The sequence below is a fragment of the Calonectris borealis genome, chromosome 25 (assembly GCF_964195595.1).
Source record: "Calonectris borealis chromosome 25, bCalBor7.hap1.2, whole genome shotgun sequence".
Lineage (NCBI taxonomy): Eukaryota > Metazoa > Chordata > Aves > Procellariiformes > Procellariidae > Calonectris > Calonectris borealis.
This window is the reverse complement of record NC_134336.1, coordinates 852,831-872,906: the sequence shown is the minus strand read 5'-3', so window position 1 is coordinate 872,906 and position 20,076 is coordinate 852,831. Positions and strand designations below refer to the sequence as shown.

The 20,076-nt window shown below is 53.6% G+C and overlaps 2 protein-coding genes across 3 annotated transcripts; one reads left to right on the top strand and one right to left on the bottom strand.

The window, feature by feature from the left end:
- Positions 1–359: 359 nt before the first annotated feature.
- ZC3H12A (zinc finger CCCH-type containing 12A) lies at positions 360–9,273 on the top strand. The gene is made up of 6 exons (XM_075173904.1): positions 360–491; positions 665–1,201; positions 4,361–4,500; positions 5,271–5,505; positions 6,060–6,166; positions 6,283–9,273. Exons 2-6 carry the CDS (start codon positions 708–710, stop codon positions 7,305–7,307), a joined length of 2,001 nt encoding a protein of 666 aa, XP_075030005.1. The 5' UTR covers positions 360–491; positions 665–707; the 3' UTR covers positions 7,308–9,273.
- Positions 9,274–15,202: 5,929 nt separating this feature from the next.
- LOC142093027 (uncharacterized) lies at positions 15,203–19,903 on the bottom strand. Of its 2 annotated transcripts, none has more exons than XM_075173898.1 (5): positions 17,155–19,903; positions 16,841–16,934; positions 16,389–16,729; positions 15,822–15,907; positions 15,203–15,680 (listed from the first exon to the last, which is right to left on the bottom strand). In XM_075173898.1, exons 1-5 carry the CDS (start codon positions 17,701–17,703, stop codon positions 15,338–15,340), a joined length of 1,413 nt encoding a protein of 470 aa, XP_075029999.1. In that variant the 5' UTR covers positions 17,704–19,903; the 3' UTR covers positions 15,203–15,337. The 2 variants fall into 2 exon arrangements, with proteins under 2 accessions (XP_075029999.1, XP_075030000.1); XM_075173899.1 differs by having other exon boundaries at positions 16,389–16,934; positions 17,155–17,211; positions 17,578–19,903.
- Between the last annotated feature and the right edge of the window lie 173 nt (positions 19,904–20,076).

Sequence of the window (20,076 nt, the reverse complement as noted above, 5' to 3'; positions counted from 1 at the left end):
CGGGGCAAATCTGCCTGCATTGCAACACGATTTGCATAAACCCCAGGTGTTTGCAGCAGGGACCTGTCTCTACATCTGCCGGGGTTATTCCGCAAGGAGGCACCGGCGGGGCTGGAAGGGGACCAAAGGGGACCGCAGGGGCCGGGGACGCGGCGGGGGGGGCGGCCGAGCTCCGGCCCCGCTCGGCTCGGCTCGGCTCGCCCGGCGGGGCAGGCCCGGCCGCAGCCCCGGGAGCGGCAGGCCCGGCGGCAGGGCCCGAGGCGAGGCCGCACGCCGGGGCCGGGCCGGGCCGGGCCGGGCCGCCTCCCCGCCCCGGGGCCGCGGCCGGGCGGGGCGCGGGGCGGACCGGGAAGCGGCCGCCGCTCCGCCCCCGCCCGCTCTGCCCTTCCGCGTTGCGCGGCGGTGCCCGGGCCCCGGTATAAAGCGGCGGCCGCCGCCCGGCCCGCTCCGGCCCCATGGCGACGCAGCGGCGGCCCGTCGGCGGCAGGCCGGTAAGAGGGGCGGGCGGGCGGCTTCGGGGCGGGGGGCCCGGCGCCCGGCTCGACACGCGGCGGCCGCGGCCTGGCTCGGCCCTGGCAGGGCCCCGCGGAGGCCGGGCCGCGAGCGCGGGGGGGCCGGCGGAGGCGTGCCGGGGCCCGCTGCTAACGCCCGTCTTGGCCCGCAGGTCCGGGGCGTGAGCGGAGGCCGGGAGTCCCCCGCGGGGAGCCATGAGCGCGGGCAGCGTCTTCTCCGTCCCGGGCTGGCCTGAGGCGCTCCCGCCCGCCAGGCCGCCGGCGCTCCGGCTGGGAGAGAGGATGAGCGGCAGAGACCCGTGCGAGAGCCGCTGCCTCGGCCCGGGCGGCCTGCCCGGCGCGGAGCCGCCCGAGGAGGCGGGGAGCCCCGGGCGGGAGCCGTGCGACAGCGCCGAGATGCAGCTGAAGGTGGACTTCTTCCGCAAGCTGGGCTACTCCTCGGAGGAGATCCACGTCGTGCTGCAGAAGCTCGGCCTGAACGCCGACACCAACACCGTGCTGGGGGAGCTGGTGAAGCACGGCCCGGCCGAGCGGGAGAGCCCCGAGGCCCCGCCGGAGACCAAGGAGGCCCCGCTGGTCCCGCGCGGGGGGGCCGCGAACAAGGCCCCCGCGCCCGTGCCGGCCCCGGAGGAGACGGAGAGCGAGAACCTGAAGCCCATCGTTATCGATGGCAGCAATGTGGCCATGAGGTGCGTTTGGGGCTCTAGCTATGAGGTGTGCCAAGCGCTAAGAGCTTGCAGTCTGAAAAACTCTGGGGGTTTCTTGCTGCAGACAGCTACCGCTGGATGCCCTGGTAGTGGCTGGTAATATTTTCCAAGGCACCTCACCAGTACGCATAGCTCTCACGAGGTTGAGCGTCACGTTTGCAGATGCAGTCTGCCTTGATGGCCTCTCCTGCCCATGGTCCCTGCCAGCCCGTAACCAGTGGTCGCAGGGTTCTGACAAGAGCGGGCATGCTTCCTGGGAAATAAAGACATTTCCTTCTATTTTCTAGCTTATGAGGAGGATAACTGAAGATACATTGTCCTCTTACCTAATGGCTTTATGTAAGTTTCTGTAGCAGGAAGTTGCTCAATAAATAATTACAGGTTAATTAGCGAAGGCTTTGTAATATGGAGCTGTCTCCAAATTTTGACTCTTGTATTTTGGTTAAATTTCCGTACAATGTAGAGAACGGATGGGATGCCAAAGGGGCACTCTAGTATATGGTGTCACCAAAGCAGGGCTGCGACTTGCCCTCAGCATCTCGCGTGTTCTGGTGCTGATGGCGCAGGTCCTGTCAGGTGCTGCAACCAGAGGCAGCCTGCGAGGCCGCTTGGCTTGGAACAGTAACTTGGGAGTGTGGGAGCCCTAATATCCATGGAGCACCCAGAATTTCTGGGCTGGATATTTATTGGCCTGATGTCCCCGCTTTCACTTTGGCTTTTGTTCCCCAGGATGGTGAGCGCTGCCTGCCCCCGCCCCAACCCCTGGTGCTGCACTCCCCACCTCTGCACAGGGGGGCCTGGGCTCCATCAATCTAATGCACCAGGTTTCTGAATTGGGCTTTGTTGTTGCAGTTCAAAAGCAAGCTTCCTTCACTGTGTTTTAGCTTAATAGATCTTGTAATGTGTGTTTGTGTACACAGACCTTTTTATAAAAAAAAAAAAAACAAACCAAACAAACAACTAACAGGGTACACACAGAGCTGCTCCGTGCATTACTGTAGACTTTGTCTATGGTGAAAGTGCTGAGTGGAGATGTGTTTGCAGGTGTGGTTTTCTCTAAGCCATGGTTGACAGTTCTGAGAACAGGACTGAGAAAAGACGGGGTACAGTCTGCAGTGCGACTGACGAACAGAGCCTGTGAGTCCCAGGGCAAATGAGGAATTCTGGTGACAATTGAGTGGGGCTGGAGAGCAAAAGGTGTGACCTGGGCGTCTGCAGGAGAGCACAGTCCTGTTGTTGCGGCTCTCCAGCAGCTGTGCAGTCACTTGAGGAAAATGGCCCATTGTGAGACCTGGGCTGATAAGTGTGACTCTTGCAGTGAAGTTTACCTTAGATAAGTGCTCAGGCTTAAACAACAGAATTGGTTATGCTTTTTGAATGAGGAACCTCTCACCCATGAAAGTTATCCCAAAAAGCGCAGGAGAGATCACAGCAAATGTGACTCAGGGCAGACCAGGCGGTAATAATGCTGCCAATAGGACAGAGTTTGACATGAGAAAAGCAGCCTGGCTTTTTTAAGCAATTTGCTAAAAGGGGAATTCCATTCTGAAACTTCCTGTATTGATGGTGTGATGTTCCCTGCTGATTCATTTGCAGTGTGTACAGCGGCCTCCCTGAACAGCTCTTGACAAACATATGCAAATCATAGTGGAAATTAGCTTTTACTTCCTTCTAAGGGAATTTTTTCTTGGCTGCTGCCAAATCAGATCAGCCCAATTAGCTACCTTCTGTAGATTTGAGATTGGTAGCAGGGACTTGGAAAAAATCTCTGCTTTTCTCATTTATCTCTAAAAGACTGTAGAAACCTGTGTCTGGCTATCTATAGCAAAACCAGTCTGACATTGGAGAAAATTTTTAGAGCATCATTCTTCTGATTGTTAATGTCAGCCTTTCTCTAGTTTGGGATTCTTAATGAAGATGTGTTACGTGTCTCTTTAGGAGTTAGTTGTGGTGTTAAATGTATAGTTCTTATAGAATAATTATTTTGGTCCAACTCTTCAGTTTTCTTAATAGCTTCAAGAAGGGTGAGGACAGGAGGAGAAATAAAGTTTCTTTCTAGTGTTACGGTTGTACTGTAGTAATAGCACTTCTTAGCAATGCCTCTGCTGGGATGTAAGCTCTTTAGTCATTACTTTATGGAGGAGTTCACTAGCGTGCTGAGGGGTGGTGGGAGTTGAAACGTCATTCAAGTGTAGATGGGAAGAGTAAGACTTGAGGCGGGGGTAGTGCCCAGGTGGGGAAAATCTTACTGAATTATGAGACCAGTTATCTTCAGTATAGTACATCTTACCGGAGTGTCATCCTGAAATGCAGGCTATTAGATCCCCAGAATGACGAATTAGGCTGTAATACAGAAATGTTGAAAGTTTGCCAGAACCATTATCAACAGAAGAGCTGATTACACTGTATATACTGGCACTCGTAAAATAGGAGTGGTAGTTTCCTCTTAGAAGTTCTGGAAACTTATTGATATGACCTAATGAATAACTACGAGGCAGCTTTTTGCATTGGTACGTAGCTTCTGATGCTGTTGTCAAACTTTGTTCTCAAACTGCCAAGTGCTGTTAAGACGTTTGGCACTGATCTTGTTAACAGGAGATGTTGCTATTTTGTGCAAATAGTGCATTTGTAACTGACTTTTTGGGCTGTGATGTAATGAAGAAGCATCTTTCCTCAGTGCTGATGTCCTTGAGTGCATAAAATGTCTTGTTTTCCTTAACTTTACAAGCAAAACAGCTACTGAGGGTACAGTTTACACTGGCAGAGGTTAGCCACTGGTGCTAGCTGGCAGAATAGGACAAAGGGTGTTCAAGATCACATTGTACTCGGGGCTAAAAATAAAGATCTGGAGTCCAGAGTTGAAGAAAAGGCTCTGTTTCAGAGCAGCTGCAACAGTTACGGCTGCTTTCTCCCTCCCACTGAGGATTTGGGTATTTATTGGTATACTGGGACGCTAAAAGCAACAGTAATTCTATGAAGATCTAGTGCTGCTATTTACAGGAGATGAGCAAGGAATACTGATTGTGCTACTCTAACGCTTCTTCACTAAAGGTTGTCTGAATTGCTGGATCCATTTGCTTCGTGTATTGCCTGACTAGTCTGTACATAACCTGAATATTGAAATTTTCTTCTTCGTTGCAGCCATGGAAATAAAGAAGTGTTCTCCTGCCGAGGTATCCTTCTGGCCGTCCAGTGGTTTTGGGACAGGGGACACAAGGATATTACAGTCTTTGTGCCATCTTGGAGGAAGGAGCAGCCACGACCAGATGTACTTATAACAGGTGTGGAAATATGAAAACCAAAAGTAGCCTTTCAGGCTTACTGCTTTGTCACTTAATGAGCTTGCAAAGTTCTGGCTAGTTAGTAATTAACTTATGAATGGAAGATCTAAGTAGTAGGAGATCCAGTAAGCTGAGCTGACCAGTGAGAATTAGTCATTAACTTCTCCCCTAAGCAAGTTCTTGCCTGGATCAGTTGGAATAATTCAGAGAACAAAGAATGTAATACTACTCTGCTTCCTAACTTCTTGTCTTTTAGTACTTGCATTTTTTTCAACTTTCAGGGACACATCTTCATCTATGTATTTGACTGTAACATATTTGACATTGTAGACGGTATAGAATTTCTACATGCTAAAAGTTAAAGCCTGATGGGAGTTTAGTCAGAATTATTCAAGTTGAGGGGAGTTTGCTCTGAACTTGCAAACAGCTGAGATTTCTAAGTATCTCTACTCAGAAATCTATGCATGTAGTATGGGTAGTCTTAAATGCAAATCACACTTTGATGCATGCAAAGGATTATGTGGATGGGACTTGCTGTATTACAGCAGCCTCTGTGGTGTGCTCCAAGTGTTCTGGGGTCCCATGCAGGCCACCGCAGCTAGGAATCCGCCTCTGACAGCCTGATGGATGGTATAAGAAAAGATGAGAATACTGGGTTGTGGAGAGATGAAATGACTTTACGTGAATTTTGTCGTTTATTTATAATGTTACTTTATCTGTGCAAAGGCCTTTGGGCTGTGGAAGTATGTTTACAGTTGTGTTTGTTCTAGACCAGTACATTCTCCGTGACCTTGAAAAGAAGAAAATTCTGGTCTTCACTCCTTCCAGGCGGGTTGGAGGCAAGCGTGTTGTCTGTTATGATGATCGATTCATTGTGAAACTGGCACATGAGTCTGATGGCATTGTGGTTTCTAATGATACTTATCGGGACCTGCAGAACGAGCGTCCTGAGTGGAAGAAATTCATTGAGGAGCGTCTGCTGATGTACTCCTTTGTTAACGACAAGTATGTTCCCATTCTTCCTTTGGTTTTAAAAAAGATCCGTGTGAGCATGCCGTCTTGTTTTAACGAAGCAATGGCAAGTGATGCATGGAAAGAGCAAAATGCTGGTACAGAATGGGAAAAAAATCCTATAGAGATGTTTTTTGGTAGAAGGAAGTGTGGTGGGAAGAACTGCCTGACTGTGGTGAGGTACAAAGGCATAAGGAATTGGAGTCACCTTAATAGCTGTTCGTGGTTAGGAGCTAGGAGTTCTGCCGTAGTGGAGTTCCTAGGAGAGCTCTAGGACTTGATTTCCTCACAAAACAATCATTAGCAGGCCCAGCAGCAAGTACTAATTCTGGTCAGCAACAGAGCACAAAACCTCTTCTGTGCCTAAAGTGAAGCACTTCATGCCAGTCTTTACTAGGTGACAGGAGAGTTGTCACTGCAGTGAAATGGGAAAGCTTTTTAGGGCTCAGGTAGCTTTTAACCTTCAATGAAATGGGAGACTTCTAGAAGAAATGAAACCCTGACCCAAGGAAGTGAACTGCGCCTGATTGAGATTTATTTTTCTTCAGGTTTATGCCTCCAGATGATCCCTTAGGGCGACATGGCCCCAGCCTGGATAACTTTCTCAGAAAGAAACCTGTGGTGCCAGAACACAAGAAACAACAGTGCCCTTATGGTAAGACCTGCCTTCTAAACATGAGGACTGAGGTGTCTGTGCAAGTGTAATTCATGTATTTAGTAAAATTCAGCTGGTTATTCCATGCTCATTCCATGCTCTGCCTTTCCTTGCAGGGAAGAAATGCACTTATGGAATTAAGTGTAAATTCTACCACCCTGAAAGGATTAATCAGCCCCAGCGCTCATTAGCTGATGAACTCCGAGCCAATGCAAGGTTGTCTCCTACCAGAAGTACCAGTGCCAAGGAGGAGAAAAAGGGCAAAAGAGGTTCTCAGGCAGAGCTCTTGTGCTCTGTGCCCACAGAGAGCGATAAAAGCTCTTTGCAGAAGGTCTCTGCAGAGAGGAAAAGCTTGACCCACAAAGCAAAGCCCAGCGATGTTCCGCTTCAGGTCAAAGGCTGTGTGTCAGGCAGTGTCCCTCCTAACAGTGGGAGCCACAGGTCCTCTGACAGGTACCAGCAGCCTCATATGGACTCTCTGTCTTATGTCTCTCAGGAGCATCTTGACTCAGGCATTGGGTCTTTGGAGAACCAACTATCTGACATGTGGCCTTACAGATCTACCAGTCACTGTGATCATTCCCATGCCGATCAGGTGGCAGTCTGCACCTGTGGTAGGCAGAGACCTGTCTACCCACATTCTCCCAGCTTAGAGCAAAATGGTCTGGTCTCTTACAAGCATGGTTCCCATAAATCTTCTTCCTCTGGTGCTAGCTTCTTGCAGTATAGCCCTGAGATATCTCACTCAGGACCATCTCACTCTTTCTCAGGCTATGGAGTACCCGTACACCCAGCTAATGCTGGGCAATACAGTCTGCCCAATGAGTATAATGCCCCTCCGCCCCATTCTCATGAGTACTGGTCTGAACCATACCAGATGCCACCTCCTCAAGTGAGATCTACCAGCGTGCGAGATCCTCGTTCAGTACAGAGAGCCCCAGGGCCAACATATGGGGACTCCTGCCAGTGGGCTGTCTCTGACCAGTTTGCGGAGGAGCGGGCCAACGTGCATGTCAAGCTGTGTGGCATATTCCATCCCCATTTAGTTGATGCTGTGATGAGCCGTTTCCCTCGGCTTCTGGATCCCCAAAGGCTAGCTGCAGAGATACTAACGTACAAGTCTCAGAACCCAGGTATATGAGGCAGATGCCGAGGGCAGCCAGGCATGTGGAAAGCTTGAGGGGCAGTGTTTGCACTCTGTAGCTGCCATAGATGCCTGCTGAGGGCTCCTCCTTATTCCTTGGAAGTACCAGGCTCCAGCTGGAGGCTGGATACCAGATGTGGTATGCTGACAGCAAATTCTGGTCTAGACATAGGCTGCCTCTCTAAGAGGCATGCCAGGGTCCCATCTGCCCCAGAGAATGTTGAAGAGGCTCTGGGTGCTGAACAGAAGAGGCTGCAGCTTCAGAGCAGGGTTTTTCCTTTGGGGTTGCATGGCGAGTCAGGCACAGCCTAAATTCCTGCAGTTGTTAAGAACTGAATGTGACTTTACTCCTCCTATTAGCTTTGAGATGGCTCAGTGTATTATCAGGCATAGGGAGGGGGGCTTGTGAAAGATAAGGGGGTACTACCTTTGCAGTGGTGTGAGGCTTATTTGTGAAGACTGAAATGCATTCTCAAGCCTGTTCTTAGCTCTTAACTAAGCCTCTTTACTAAATCCTACCATGCAGATCTGTGGAAAATGTTGGATTATAAATCTAGTATGAAGCTAGGTTTAGCTGACTTTAATTTGGTTTTACTATGCATTCTTTAATGATGCTTTCCATACCCCTCCCAGTTACGCTTACCTTCCTCAGACGACGTAATTCTCCAATATGTACAAGTGCTTAGCAAGCTACTCGGCTCCCAGAAATAAGAGGAGCTGGGAGTGCAATCCTTTCTCAGGATGAGAGGCCTGACACTGCTCCAAAGCTACATGCGAGTTGTGTGTTCAGCATTTGCTGAAAAATGCAGTTGTCGGAACGCGTGGATGACCACGCTGTTGATGCTGCTCTAAAACATTGACCTTGGCTGGTAACCTGTCTTAGGCTGTCTCTGTACAACATGGACAAGGAGGAGTTATGATGTTGTGCCTTTTGCCTTCAGACAGCAATAGTTTTGAGCACTCGGTAAAACAGCTGTAGTCATGTCTGGACTGCTGCCAGTACTGTTCCTGAGGATTCCTTAATATTTTTCTCTGTAAAGGTGTTGCTTCATCTTCCTTCTTACTAATGTTTTCCTGTCCCCTTCAGCTTCGTCGAACTCTAGCAGTGTTCAAAAATATAAAATAAGACTTACTTGGTAAGACTGTTCCCCTTTCATTCCCTCTTACTCTGTAAGATGTTTTTTACTGTAGATACTGTAACAGATTTTAAATATGCAAAACCAATTGCTGTAGTAATTGGTTCTGGTCCTGGAATTTCATTGTGCTTAGAACACAAAGATGTTTCTTGCACTTGCAGGCCAGAAGCAGTTGATTTGTTGATACACATTGTATCTGTGTTTTTTGTTATGTTTTTTAAATATGTCCATCTTGTGGTTAAACCAAGGTTGTTGAGTGGCAAATTGTGAAGGGGAGAGTGGAATACAGCTGTTTCTGAGAACCCTCTTCAGGAACGGTTTTGTCTGTTACTGTTCTTCCCTCTGACTGTCCAAGGCGTGACCTACCCAGACTGGCACCATGTGCCATAAAAACCACAGGGACACAGAAACCTGTATACCTGGTTAATTATGATACATTACAAATTAGTAATGTTTCATGTTAGTAAGCAAAATGCTTCTTAATTTTAAGTAACCTGATACTTTGCATATTTGTAAATTACAGGAAAAATGGTTTTTAATGTTATTGTCCAGCAACTTGCTGCTTCATGCTGTTTTTAATTAGTACTATTCTCGACTCAGCCATTGTGTTACTTGGCGTGGTGGTTTTTGTTTTTCTGGTGGAATGCTGATATATGCTGCTTCTCTTGCAATCAGAAGATTAACATTTTATACTCACAAGCTGACATTTTACTGAACTTCCTGTATCATTATGCAGTATATAGTTTATGTACTGAATGGAGGCAGCCATGTGAAAGCCATGGCAAAGTAAGAACTTGTGTTATATAAATAAAAACTGCTGAGTTGAATTATTTTGTCTCTGGTGGCTTTTTGGAAGACCATTTAACATTTTGGCTGGCTTTCTAGGAAAGTCAGAGAAATTATCCTTTCTCCCTGGGGTTCTTCTGACAATCTTAGATCTCCATACGAAGTCTAATGGCAGCAACAGTCTGATGGCTGGATATTGACAGGCTTGTTAATTGATGCAGTGTGACAGGTCAAAAAACTCAAATTGTTCCACATTGCTGTAGCAGATAATAGCATGTCCAGTGTTTACTGTTTATTCGGCATTACTGAAGTTAGCTCACTGCGCAGGGGATGCACTGGCAGGCGAGGTGGAATGAGGCAGCAGTGCGCTGGCATGTGGCTCTTAACTGCAGTATGAGAACTGCAGCGGTTTTGGATGTCTCAGGTGCTAAAGAATAGTACACTCCTAATTATTTTCGAATTAATAGTCTGGGCTGTGCTTCAGTTTTAATGGCCAGTTCCACAGTACGCTTTGGAAATAAATGCATGCTTTATCCAGTTATGTAGCACATCTGTGCCAGATGTTGAGCGTGATAATATGCTAACTAACATGTCAAGACTTTGCTCTAAAGCTTTGTTATGAACTGGGCAGGAAATGCAGTAGGAATATCAATGCTCACACCTCTGCATAAGAATCTTCCCCTCCTACCTGCTGTACTGCCGTACAGCATGTTCTTACCTGACTTGTTAACTAACTTTATGGTCTTTATTCAAATTTGTGCTCTTAATACAGAGCGATGGCTATGTCTAGTTAATCAAAAACAAGGAAAGCAGGTGCTTCTGGAGATGGTGCTTTGATTCAAAAAACAAATCTGAAATCTGAACCTCACAATCTGAAAGGTCATTTATTGGCTCCTGAGGATGTCATCTGAAGTGACAGTAAGCTCGTGTGGTTCTGTATATGTATGATGGCTAATGACTTGGGGTGGGGGGAATTAAGTGATATGTCATAGATTTGATCAGGCCTTTTAACCAGGTGAAGGCCGTTCTGCTGTTTGTAGTGGAGTCTGTAGTTGAAAAATGCTGCAGGATTTTAAGGCTGGTCTTCCTGTAAAATACCTTAATAGACAATTTTAGTTTTGCAGGATGCGTAGATGTGGGAGGGGAATGTTTATTTTTACTGCTATCAAAACTGGACTGATACAGCTGAAGGAATCTGCTCAGAAGCACAGAGGTTCATTACCATAACCAGGAAGGGAAGAGCTGGTGGCGACTTAGCTTGGTTATGATGTTAACTCTTCTATTGCAGTGACAGTCCTGGTGGCGCACAGAGCAATTTGGGAGGGTCAGTTCCTAACACAAATCTGGTCAGAATTATTCCCACAAACTGCTGCTGTGTGTGCTGCCATCCACCCAGAAAACCCAGCGGAAATCCAGCCACTGTTTCTCTGAATTCTCTCATTCTCTCACACAAGGCTTCTGTGTGCACCTGTGTGTTGGAGTGCAAGTACCGCTTTCTGGTGGGCCCGTTCACTGTGCTGCTCAGGAGCTCGGGAAACGTGGGGAATGCTGATCGGACTGTCACTGCTGCATATTTTCCCCCTGCACAAGCGTCCGCACTGAGTCAGAGGAGCTGCCTCTCTGCACAGCATGGGCTGCCGTGCTCGGGCAGCCTCTCGCTGTGCTGTTATTGTGGAATTTTCAAGACGCACCCTGTGGCTTACCGCTTCCTTGGGGCACATCAGTGGGGGGGACCTGTCATGACTGCTGTGCGTTTGCATTGTGTTTCTTATCCATCTAAAATAGGTTAGATCTCCTTGTCAGCTTACTGATCTGTTAGAGTTAAGGAGGTCACACACAGGCACCCTGTTGAAAGTTTCCTGTAGTGCAGCGGGGTTGCCCTGCCTTCGTCCTGTTGGCCTTGTGCAGTTGGTAAAGCCTTGTGCCGAGCCCTGCAGAAGGCTGGCTCCTCTCCGAGCAGCTTTTCCTACAGGGTGAGGAGTCGCTGCCGTTCTGCTTGAAAGGGGGAGCTCCTGGGCTGAGCTGAGAATGGGGTGCAGAAGGCTCCTGAAAAGTGCCAGGGCACAACCATGGGAAAGAGAAGGAGAATTGCTGAGACGATGCAAGGCTGTTTCTGTTGGACAGTAGGGCCAACGGGAGCTGGCTAGAGCAGCTGTGAGCTCTGCAAAACAAGTCTGGTGAGCCCATCCATGGCTAGCTCTTTCCTTCTAAATCAAGCGTGCTGTCCTTCACCCTCCAGCAGTGGTCAAGTCATTCTCACTTGGCATCTGCGTTGTTTCCTGCTGGAGCCAGGTGCCTGCTCAGCAGGAGGGGATCGCTGTGGCTGCACCCTTCTCAAAAGCACAAGGCAGGGTAAAGGGAACTAAGGAGGCTGGGTTGGGGTAGGAAAAACTCTTTTGAGGTGAAAGTGAGGAGGCTGGGTAGGGGTGCTTGCAAAGAGGAATGGGGGGTCCATCAGTGTGTTTTGGGGATAGAGGAGAACAGTCTCCTCTTTGCCTTCCCAGTTGTGCTAGAAAGAGTTGGAAAAGGTAATAAATATCCACTGCGCAACAAAAGGACTAACAGGCAGGGGAAGAGCCCTCCTTCAGAAGTCAGTGCTGCGGGGTATCTTGACTTTGTTTTTTTTTTTTTTACATCGATACTCAAAAGAGGGAAGGAAGAAATGGGAAGCTGTGCTGTGCCAGAGGTCAGGGTAGACTGCTGGATTCTTGTCTCTCCCTCTCCTGTGCCGGGCGGTCACCCAGGGAGGGCCCTGGGCGGCGGATGCAGCCCCCTGCTCCCCGCCCAGCGGGGATCAGGCACCCGGTGCCTGCGGGGCCCCAGCCTGCTCTCCAGGTTTGCTCGCCTCCCCCCTGCACCAGCTGCCTTGTGCCCTTCTTGCTTGCTGAACTTCCGTTTGAACCCATCTGGTTCCCTCCCACCGGGGGATTTCCAGGATGTGGCTAGCTCAACTCTAATATTTTAAGGCGTTTCCAGAGGCAGGAATCTGACCCAAGGCTCCTGTACGGGCCGTGGGAAAGGGGCTGCTATGTAATGGAAGCACACGTGTGTGCGGTGTCACGTGGGGGCTGCGGCGATGCCACCCCTCTGGGGCAGGCCACCTTACAAGGAAGCAGGTTCAGCATCAAGCCGAACCGTGAGGCTGCAGAAAGGAAGAGGACGAGGTGGCCCGAGCATGGCAGCAGCTCTGCACTGTGTGTTTCAGAGGCGGTTTGGGATACGTTCTTGCTGTAAGACAGAAACGCAGGAAGCGAGTAACTCCACAGAGCAAATGTTGCACCGAAGTGAACAGAAAGGTGCAGCAGGAGAGGGTCTGGGTCCCGCCAGAGGGCAGGGAAGCAGGCAGAGGCCGGTGGTGTGCTGGGGATGGCAGAGTGCTGCCTGTGCAGGTACCCGTCAGTGCTCACCCTCCAGCCACGCATTTTTCAGTTTGCCTGTCACCAGCCTTCCTTGGTGCCGTGGGGTTTAGCCCCTGAGCACCTTGTGCTCCTAAGGCCAGGGTTTGCCCGTGGAAAGTTTTCCCTTAAGGAGTTGCACGAGGGCAGCAGAAGAGCTTTCTTGCTGTCTCAGTTTCTCCTTGAGCAGACCGCCCCGAGCAAAGCTAAACCCCTTGCTGCAGCGATTGGGGTGGCAGCAGCCAGCTCAGCCCTCCTGGCGAAGCCACTGGCTATGAGCGAGAAGCAGCCCTGAGCTTCCCTGTGGCCCGGCGTGCCTCCCCCACGCCCCCCAAAGCCCGCATTGCACAAATGTTTTGGAGTTAATACAGCATCTGGTTGAGCAATAGGTCAGGAGGATTTGCATGGCGTGTTGGCCCGGGGGAAAGGTTTCCGCAGCCTGCGAGGCAGCTATTGCCTCACTCGGAGGCTGTGTGGTGAGAGTGGGGGCTGCCCACCCACGGGGGGCTGCTCCAGTGGCGAGGAAATGTTGGCAAATGTAGCTAATGTTGCTTGATTTCACCCTCCACCTCCTGAACCCTGCCCATGGCAGAGTCGCTGAGCAGAGTGGGGCTGGCAGGGGATTTCCAGCACAGCCCCATGGATTGCCTCCGGAGAGCTGAGCCGTGGCTGCAGCAGGGCTGGGACCTTGTTGCATCGCTGTAAAGCTGCTGTCTGACACCGCCAGTGATCCTGAGGTGTCTGCGTGGATGCTGCTGTGATTCCTGTGGGAGAGGGGACGGCCAGTTTGGGGCAGGGGTTTTGCTGCAGCAGGAGTGGCTTGTTCACAGGACCTGATTTATTTTGGTGTTTCTAAGAAGCATGGGGCTGTCCCACCTCAGACACCGTGCAGGAGCCAGGTAGGTGCAGGATGAGTCAGGCTGCTGTTATTTGCATTGCATCAGTGCCCTGATGGCGCGGGGCGTTGCATGGGCATGTTGGGAGGAACAATCCCTGCTCGTAGGAGCCTGTCCCCAGTCCCTGCACCCGGCCAGCTCCCTGGGGCTGCAGTCGGGGCTGTGAGCATGGTTTCCATGTGCTCTCCAGGGCCCTGGGGACAGCAGCAGGCCCAGGGTCATGGCAGCCATTCCACAGCATTGCAGGGTTACTTCCCAAGCAGCATCAGACAAGTCTACCTGGTGCTGGCAATAAAAACAGAATGAAAGCCTGCCCATAAAAGCCTTAGTGCTGGAGGCCAGTTCTCAGGGCTGCAGGACCGCGAGGAGCAGCGTCACTGGCTGACCCTCAGCCATGTGCCATGGGGGGCTCTTTGCACTCATCCCAAGTGAAAACTGCAGCCCACAGCGAGCACCAGCTGGAGGAAGGCAGGAGAAACTGGAGTTTCCTCTGGCCTGTCCCAGAGGAAGCCGCCTGCCTGTGCGGTGGATCAGGGCATCTGCCCTGCTTGGGAAGCAGGGAGCGTTATGGGCGCAAAATCGTTCAGCAGTTTGTTCCCTGCCTAACGCACAGGCTGGGGGCTTGGTGCACGTGCACGGTGCTGCACAGCGAGCTGCGCCTGTAGGTCGTGCCGGCAGTGACAGCAGGAGCCTTGTGCTGCCCGTGGCAGAGGGCAGATGCCCTATATTTGTGGCTGCCTTGTCTCAGGGGCAGCTGCAGCTCCTGCAATAGGCCACTTGCCAGCAAGTAGCTCTGTTCCCCCCTTACCTGGCACTTGTTGGGAGTTATTAAGTGCCAGACACTTGAGGGGTCACCGCTGCCAAGGGTGTAGGCAGCTGGCGGTGGCAGACAGCGCAGTGCCAGGGCCTGCAGGGAAGGGCTGTGCACACAGGGCTGGCGAGACATGTTTTGAGCAGTGGGGACAGCGATGAAAAGAGTTTGCCCATCTCTTGGCAAGGAGTGGCTGGTTTGCATAGCCTTCTCGCAAGGCAGGATTACCCCCCAGGCGGGAAGTGCTGCTGCCGCACGCTCCCCCCAGCAGCACAGTTCCCGCTTGCAGCGAACACTTCCCTGACTGAATCACCTCTGCGGCACACACCGCTCGGGGCCAGCCCTCGGCTGCCACGGGGTGGGGACCGGCCCCCTCTCTGCTTCAGCAAGAGCTCGTCTTGGCACCCCCTCCCCAAAGAGCTGCGGGGCCGGGGTCTTTGCAGCGCGGTGGTGGCACAGCTGTGAGTGGAAAGACCAAGCAAACAAAACCAAGAGGAAAGTGGGTGCCTGTATTTTGCAGCAGCAGAGCAGCGGCTGGCAGCCCTGGGGGCAGTCCTTGGCAGGGTGGGAGCAGCACGCAGCCCCCCGAGGCAGGACCAAGGCTTGGGCACAGGGTGGCCCCTCACCCCTGCGCATCATGCAGGAGCCTGAGGCTGATCCTGCCACCCGTGGGGGCCTGCGGCCATGCCAGATCTGCCCTCCTGGGGTGGGAGGCTCAGCGCCCTCCTCCAGGCCTCCCCAGCTGCTTCCTCTCCCTTTGCGGGGCTGGGGCTGACCGGCCCAACATGGCTCTTTGGAGGCAGAGGTGGGTTTCCTCAGGTGTGCCCCGTGCGGTCGGTGCAGCTCGGAGCCTGCTCCACTCGGCACAGCATCCCCGGCTGAGCCTTTCTCTGCGGATGAGGGCCCCTCGGCCACCCCAGGAGAGCCGGTTCCCCCCCGTAAGTGCTGTCGCAAGGAGCTGGCTGAGAGTTGCCACGTGTGCGGCACAGCTGACGGAGGGGACTTATCTGGCCAACGAGGAAGTAAACGGGGCAGCACTTGGGTTTTGCAGTCCATCCATGGCCCCAGTGTCTCCGAGAGCTGGCAGTGGCCTTACTCTTCGCTCCTGGAAGCTCCCAACAAGTTGCAATGGATCAGGAAGATGCTCCTTGCTGGGCTCCACCAGAGACAATGTGCCCAGGCACAGGCAGCCCCGGGGGTGGCCGTGGGCACGGGGCAGCTGTGACCTGCCCTGGGCAGCGCAGGAGGCAGCGGCTTGCCTGGAGCTGCCTCCCGGATGGTTCCTGCTTCTCGGAAATGGCTGCAGTTCTGCTGAACAGGCAGGGCGGGGCAGGGCCCGGCTGGAACTGAGGGATGGAGGCACGAACAGGGACACAAGAATGCAACCGGGACCGTGCTGTCATGGCCTGTGTCCTGCGGTGCCGGGGCAGGGAGGGATATGTGGCTCCTTCCTGTCTCGCCAACACCCTGCTTGCACCTTCACTTACATTTTCTGCCTGTCATGGAGCCGCTGGCCCCAAAAGACTGCCTGGGCACGGGGCCGGCTGCCAGGGTGGTTCCATCCACCGGCGTCCTTTAACAGAGCAAAAGGGTGAGAGGGGACGCGATGGCCGGAGCTCTGCCAGGTGCAGGAGCACCCAGCCGGGCTCCCGGCGGTGACTGGTCACTGGTGCACAGGACTGGGAGCCGTGCAGGGGTGGCTCGGGGGCAGCAGCAGACCCCAGGCAGCAGCTCTGCGTGCGGCGGGGGCCGGGAGCCGCCCCCATGGAGCCCCCGCACCGCTGTCGCTTCTTCTTGCCAGGTCCAGCCAGGGCTGGGCCACCTGCCCCTGGAGTTGGGCAGCCAGCATCCTGACCCTTCCCCAGCACCCCCTCCTCCCAAGTACCTCCCAGGGCAGCCCAGTGCCCACTAGTGCCCAGGTGGGACCTGGTGGGTTTCCCACGCCGCTCACTGGCAGAGCTCAGCACGTTGCCCCACCCCAGGTCTGGCTGCAGGTGGCAGGTCCCCCCTCCCTGACCACTGGCTCCCCATCCCCCCAAGTCCCCCGATGCTACCTGCCGGGCTCTCTCCATCGCTCCCACTGGCACGTTGGTCCTCCGCTTCCCCTGGCAGCTCGGGGCTGTCGCTGCTGTCCCACCGCCACGGGCGTTCCTGCAGCTGGGATGGGCCATGAGGGTCCAGGGTACCAGAGGGGACCGAGGGGGCTGGGGCCCCCATGGGGGACTCACCCGCTGGCGCAGGCCTTGCTGCTCCTGCAGCAGCTCCAGGAACCGGCTGCTCCACAGCAGCTTCTCAGCGCCCAGCTCGGTGCAGAGGAAGCGGACGTCGGCCTCCAGCGCCTCCAGCCTCCCCAGCACAGCTTCGCTGGCGTCGCCTCGCTGCCACTGCTCCGCCACTGCCCTGGCACCACAGCTCTGCTCCCGCCAGTGCCCCACAACACCGGCTCTGCCCAGCCTCTGCACCAGGGACACCCCCGCCTGCCCGCACCGCCGTGCCGGGCACCCACCTGCCTGCTCCGACTCCAGCGCAGAAGTGGAGCCCCCGTCCTCCTCACTCCCCTCGCTGCCACTTTCCAGCCTCATCTGCAGCGCCGTGCCGAGCTGAAAGCCACCACAGACAGCAGGGACTGACACATACATGGGCAGCCGAGCCTGGATGGCCCCCGGCACCGACTGACCATGCCATGCCGTGCCCTGGGGACCTACAGCCCCGCTGGCACTGCAGGGCCGCCCAACAGACCATGTCACCAGGCTCAGCTGTGTCCCGTGGGTCGGAGCCCTCCACAGCCCCCGCGGTGTGGGGGCACATTGGGGGAGTTACCTCCTCGGTGACCTGGAAGGCGCCGTCCCAGCAGCTCTTGTAGCAGATCAGCAGGTACTGGGGGAGAGGACGGCGGCCGCACGGTGAGAGCGGCAGGCTCAAACCCACCCCGGGGAGCGCAGAGCCCGGAGCAATATCCCCACGTCCCCAGAGCTCTTGGTGGACAGAACTATACAGTGCCTCGAGCCAAGAGCCAACTCCGGAGGATGAGGGTCCCAATCCCTCAGTCACGCTGCCGGATGATGGGGTGGCAACCCCTCCCTTCCCCCCTCCGCTGCCCTGGCCACACCGAACCACAGCCCCTGGTACAGAGACGGAGCCCGGGCAGCACCTCCCACCCCCTGCCCGGCCCCTGGTTCTGGACACGCGCCACGTTTGGAACCAACGCAAGTGCGTGAGGGCCCTTGGGGAAGGGGTACCAACCCACGCCAGCCTCCAGAGCCACCGCAGCCCCTGGAGCGCCGTCCCGGAGAGCGACAGGAGCCACCAGCACCCGACGCACAGGAGCTGTCTCCACCTCGGCACTGGCGGGCCGCGCTGCCTGCCCATGGGGCCCCTGCAGACCAGGAGATGGAGGTGATGTGCCCGCGCCCCCGGGAGCCGCTGCCTCGCTCACCCGCCACGCTCTGCGCACCGGAGGGACGCGCGGTGCACCACCACACACCGGCGTCCAGCCTGGCTCGCCGAGTGCCAGGCTCACGAAAGAGAGGACGAGCATTTGCAGGGCCAGATCCCAGCACGCGGGACACGTGCTCAGCAGGGATGCCTGCTCCCCCTCCCCGGCTCTGCCCCCTTACCCAGCGATGCACCACGCACGGACCCCTCCCCGACGCGGCCGGGGCGGCTGCTGCCCCTCCTGCCTGGTGTCAGCTCTCGGCTGCTGCTTGGCCGCTTGCTTGGGCTCGATAAACTCCTGCCTAATCCTCTTGGTGACGAGGCTGTGCAGGGGATTAGCATTTCTCCTGCTCTACCTTTGGTGGCCATAAGGACAGTTGCTGCTCTGCCACCCCTCATTTCTCTGCTCAGGATTCATCTCCTGCAAGCAAGGGACTTGCGATTTATTTTTAACTACTCCTTTTAGCTTTTGTTACCATTCAGGTAAGAGCCTGTGCGGCGCGCTTTGACTCCATGTCCAAGGCCAGGCACTGGCTATCCTGGGGATCTTTAGTCACTTGGGCTGTTTAGGAAGAAAAAAATAGAAGTCTTCAGAAATAAAATAGACATTTTAGGCAAAACTGCCAGAGTCAGACTCCAGCATCCATCTCACAGCATTTTTGTGGGTGACAGTGCTTATGTTCCCAAAGTGATCGGAGACCCCGCACACTGTCCTCCCCTCTCCTTACAGTAACACCACAGGGAAGCTGGTGTTGCAGAGCCATGGCTATCAGTTCTTGTTCTGCGACAAGGAACTGTTCCTCCTGCTGGGGCAGACCACGCTGGGCCCCACGGCCTCTTAATCTCCCCTGTCTTGCGGCAGCCAAAGGGCTGCTGGCGGTCAGCAGGACCTGGGAGGGAATAGCTGCCTAGCAGCAGAACGGGGTTCCTTTAACTGTGAACCAAGCGTTTGCCATTTAGCTTTCTGCTCTGATCAATGTGCTGGCTCCCCAGGGCTGCTGCCATCAGACACTGTCCTCATCAGAACAGGCTGTCCCCTTCCTTTAGTGACAAACACTGCCAGAGGCTGGAAAGGTCTTGTCCCCACAGCACCCCTAATGCGTATCACAGGGAAAGCGGAGCTGACTGACACTTTGCCACAAAAAAACGCCTGTACACACAGGACTCCAAGCGACACAAGGCCTTTGCTGTTTCTCTGCACATAAATGTTCTGGCCAAAAAGGTACAGCAGCTTTCCTCGAGGTCAAAGAGGTGCAGCAAAGATTTTACCCTCTGAAGTTCAGGCGCTCTTGCAATCCTTGCTTTGGAACAGCAGCAGTAGTGGGAGAAAAGCTGCTTTTGTACCAAGGCCAAGTAATCAAAAACCACCAGCTAAGACTTCTTTTTTCCAGAACTATGGAAAGGCAAGGCCTTTTAGGAGTTTATGCCGTTTCCTAGATCTTCCACCCCCCTGTATTTAACCTCTGTAACTTAAAACACAAAAAAGTAGGGCAGCTTTGCAGCTCTCCCATTAAGCCGTGACATCCCAACGCTCCCCGCAGATAAGCAGCCGTCGGCCCCTGACAGCAGAGTGCCAGCGCTCGCTCTACTGCAGGATAAGCCAGCTGCCCCCATGAACAAATACGGAGCTGCCTCGATCCCTGAAGCACACAACAGAACAAGGGAGAACTTCGCTCCTATACATTTACCTTCACTCTTAGGCACTGCTCTGCACTGGCTGGGTTGCCTGGAGGGAGCTGAAAAAGACCCAAGACACCAGGAAAGCAGAGGTGTAGCAGAACGGAATGAACACTCAGCTGTAAGAAGTGCACATGCACGTACTGGGGATACAACTTTTCCCATGGCACTCTCACCATCAGCAATGTTTAAGCAGACACAAATGCATTAGAGCGCCGGTAACAAAGGCAATTTACCACCTTGAGAAAAGCAAAGCCTATTTCAACATCAGCATTGATATCTCGACCTGGCTACTGTGAAAAGCACCTAACACTCATCCCTCTGTGTACTCTTCCAGTGGCAACTGAGACTGCTGATGCCTTATCTGCGGGCATTCTGCCAGTATCAGCAAGAACTGACTTACATCCAAGTCCTACCTTGAAGCAGGATTAGTTGAACACAGCTGGAGATTAGTGCCTGGCAATCCTTTCAAGCACTCAATGTTATGTCTACCAGAGGAAAGAAAGCACAAAGGAAACGTCCTAAGGGTCACGAGACAAGGAACAGCTACTATGCAAAAGTGGAAGAATTCCAGCAAAGTCCTTCCAGATGAAGAATAAAAAGCACTAGGAGTCAAATTTTGGACTGAAC